This window comes from Theropithecus gelada, chromosome 15 (genome assembly GCF_003255815.1).
Source record: "Theropithecus gelada isolate Dixy chromosome 15, Tgel_1.0, whole genome shotgun sequence".
NCBI lineage: Eukaryota > Metazoa > Chordata > Mammalia > Primates > Cercopithecidae > Theropithecus > Theropithecus gelada.
In genome coordinates, this window is record NC_037683.1 from 60,427,115 (window position 1) to 60,430,715 (window position 3,601).

Consider the following 3,601-nt stretch of genomic DNA (forward strand, 5'->3'; position numbering starts at 1 on the left):
ATAATTATCAAGTTAAGTAAAATGTCAATAGCCTTTTAATTTAATTTTTAATTGTTTTACCATTCTTTACAATAATAAAAAACATTAACTTTATACTTTTTAATTTAATGTATAGAATAGAGATATACATCGGATATGTAAATAGATACACAGTATATATGTGATTAAAATATAATGGGAGACTCAATCAGAAAAAGTTTCTAAAAAGGCTATGGGGTAAGAGAGGAAGGAAACAATAATGAAAAAAATGTGGTGAGAAAAACAGCTTAAAACCCACATAAGGAGTGCATAAAGAAAGCAAAAAGAGAAGTAGAAAGTAACACAGGGGCGTTTGGAAAATGTAAATGAATATGTTCCCTATTTAAGGCTAGGCACAAAGCAAGGTCTTCAGAGAACCTAGAGCCTAACATTTAGGCTCACTCATTTCAACCAGCCTAGCAGCATCTGCAACATCTACAATGGCCTTGACCTTTGCTTTACTGGTGGCCCTGGTGGTGCTCAGCTGCAAGTCAAGCTGCTCTCTGGGCTGTGATCTACCTCAAACCCACAGCCTGGGTAACAGGAGGACCTTGATGCTCCTGGCACGAATGAGGAGAATCTCTCTTTTCTTCTGCCTGAAGGACAGACATGACTTTGAATTTCCCCAGGAGGAGTTTGGCAACCAGTTCCAAAAGGCTCAAACCATCCCTGTCCTCCATGAGATGATCCAGCAGACCTTCAATCTCTTCAGCACAAAGGACTCATCTGCTGCTTGGGATGAGACCCTCCTAAACAAATTCTACACTGAACTCTACCAGCAGCTGAATGACCTGGAAGCCTGTGTGATGCAGGAGATGGGGGTGACAGAGACTTCCCTGATGAACAAGAACTCCATCCTGGCCGTGAGGAAATACTTCCAAAGACTCACTCTCTATCTGAAAGAGAAGAAATACAGTCTTTGTGCCTGGGAGGTTGTCAGAGCAGAAATTATGAGATCTTTTTCTTTGTCAACAAACTTGCAAGAAAGTTTAAGAAGTAAGGAATGAAAACTGGTTCAACATGGAAATTATTTTCATTGACTAATACACCAGCTCACCTTTTTATGATCTGCCATTTCAAAGATTCATGTTTCTGCTATGACCATGACATGATTTAAATCTTTTCAAATGTTTTTAGGAGTGTTAAGCAACATTGTATTCAGCTCTTAAGGCACTAGTCCCTTACAGATGACCATGCTGACTGATCTACTATCTATTTAAATATTTTTAAAATATTATTTATTTAACTACTTATAAAACTTAACTTATTTTTGTTCATATTATGTCATGTGCACCTTTGCAGTGTGGTTAATGTAATAAAATATGTTTTTTGGTGGATTTATTTTGTCTTGTTCATTGAACTTTTGCTATGGAAACTTTTTGTACTTGTTTATTCTTTGAAATGAAATTCCAAGCCTAATTGTGCAACCTGATTAAAGAATAACTGGTACACTTCATTTATCCATCAATATTATATTCAAGATATAAGTAAAAATAAACTTTCTGTGAACAGGTTGTGTGTTGTACTCAAGATAACAAGGTGAACCCAACAAATACAATTCTGCTCTCTTGTGTATTTGATTTTTGTATGAAAAAACCTAAAAATGGTAATCATACTTAATATCAGTTATGGTAAATGGTATGAAGAGAAGAAGGAACAACCGATGATTTCTCTCTGCAGAAGGTAGATGGAGGCATGTGAGGAAGTAAAAATAAGACAGAGATATTCTCTTTGAATTGACTAGTATACATCTAGTAGAAACTGTCCATTGCCAGATAGATATACAAGTTTGCAATTTGCAAGGAATGTGATTGCTGGGGTTTCATATGTGATAAGGGAAAGCCAAGAAATGAAGGTTACAGTGTCAGGAGAGAGTGTAGAGAGAGAAAAAGGTTTAAACATGATTCTGAGGACCTTTCACTTTTAAAGGGAGGGGAGAGAAGAGCCACAAAGGAAACAACCACAGCTACAAAGGAATGGCTGTACATTAGAAGGCAACAGGAGAGAAAGATAATGAAAGTGTATTTAGGAAGATAAATGCTTGAACCCAGGAATTCAAGGCTGCAGTGAGCCATGATCACAACACTGCACTCCAGCCTGGGAGACAGGGAGAGTGACCCCATCTCAAAATAACAAACAAACAAAAGGAAATAAATGTGCCGAGAAGAGGATTCAGTGGATTTGCCCAAGGTGTGGCTTGAAACTGCCTACTAATTGGGAAATAGATGGCATTGGCACCCTTAGTGAGAATCGGCTGGGTAAAATTAATACACAGAAACCATACTGGAGTAAGTGGAAGTTTAAATAAGATTAGTGACCTTAAGTGGAGAAAGAAAGAAAATGGGATTAGAAAAGAATGTGGGTTATTTTTTCTGTGCATAGTTTTTCCTTTTTGCAATGTATATTTTTCTGAATAGATTTCATGTAATTGAGGTACTGGCAAATGACATTAATATATTTCATATTTATTTTAAGTCATGGCATATTTAATTACAATAGTAATTTATCAGTTTTAATTAATACTACTGTGACTATCTGTAAGATGCCTAGTTTTGTTAATTATTTAGGCCGGAATAGATTACTAATTCAATCTTTCATCAAAATATTCAATTAATGTTGATAATATAATGGTTATTGCAATTACTGGCTTTAATCAAGTTACTTAATTTGTGCCATTGTCATGCTAGTTTACTACAATTTCACTGCAATTCTCTGATAGAGCCAGATATGATAAGAAATCTTTTTTTTTTGCATTTTTAAATATTTATTTTACTCAGAAATGTACCAGTTGTGCAAAGACATGTTAGAAAACACTGCATATGCACACACAATCTATCAATAATATTCCTCTCAGAGACAAACAATTTGCTATATATTTATTTAGAAGTATATTTTCTGTTGAATACATTTTTTTGATGCAAAGATAGAAATACAGATATTTGATTATCTGTAAATTCTGGACATTTTTATTTTATCTTATTATATACTAATGTTTTTGCACATTTTTATAATTGGCATTATTCACATAATTTTGATAAGATTACTTATTTCCAAGATGATTTCATTTGTCTGATAATACCCATTGCATGTTTGTGTTACAAATTATATTCAAAATTCTGAATTGACCATTACTTTGTTCCATTGCTGTCATGATTACTGTATCTAAATAATTGCTCCTATCTTTTTTTTTTTTTTTTTGGGAGTTTGCAGAATTTATTTTTTATTATTATTATACTTTAAGTTCTAGGGTACATGTGCATAACGTGCAGGTTTGTTACATATGTATACTTGCGCCATGTTGGTGTGCTGCACCCATCAAATCGTCAGCACCCATCAACTCGTCATTTACATCAGGTATAACTCCAATGCAATCCCTTCCCCCTCCCCCCTCCCCATGATAGGCCCCGGTGTGTGATGTTCCCCTTTCTGAGTCCAAGTGATCTCATTGTTCAGTTCCCACCTATGAGTGAGAACATGCGGTGTTTGGTTTTCTGTTCTTGTGATAGTTTGCTAAGAATGATGGTTTCCAGCTGCATCCATGTCCCTACAAAGGACACAAACTCATCCTTTTTTATGGCTGCAT

At 35.1% G+C, this 3,601-nt stretch overlaps 1 protein-coding gene across 1 annotated transcript; it reads left to right on the forward strand.

The window, feature by feature from the left end:
- The first annotated feature begins 396 nt into the window (after positions 1-396).
- On the forward strand, positions 397-1,522 carry LOC112608255 (interferon alpha-2). Its single transcript, XM_025360048.1, has one exon. The coding sequence runs from the start codon at positions 459-461 to the stop codon at positions 1,023-1,025; it is 567 nt and encodes a 188-aa protein (XP_025215833.1). The 5' UTR covers positions 397-458; the 3' UTR covers positions 1,026-1,522.
- Positions 1,523-3,601: the final 2,079 nt, after the last annotated feature.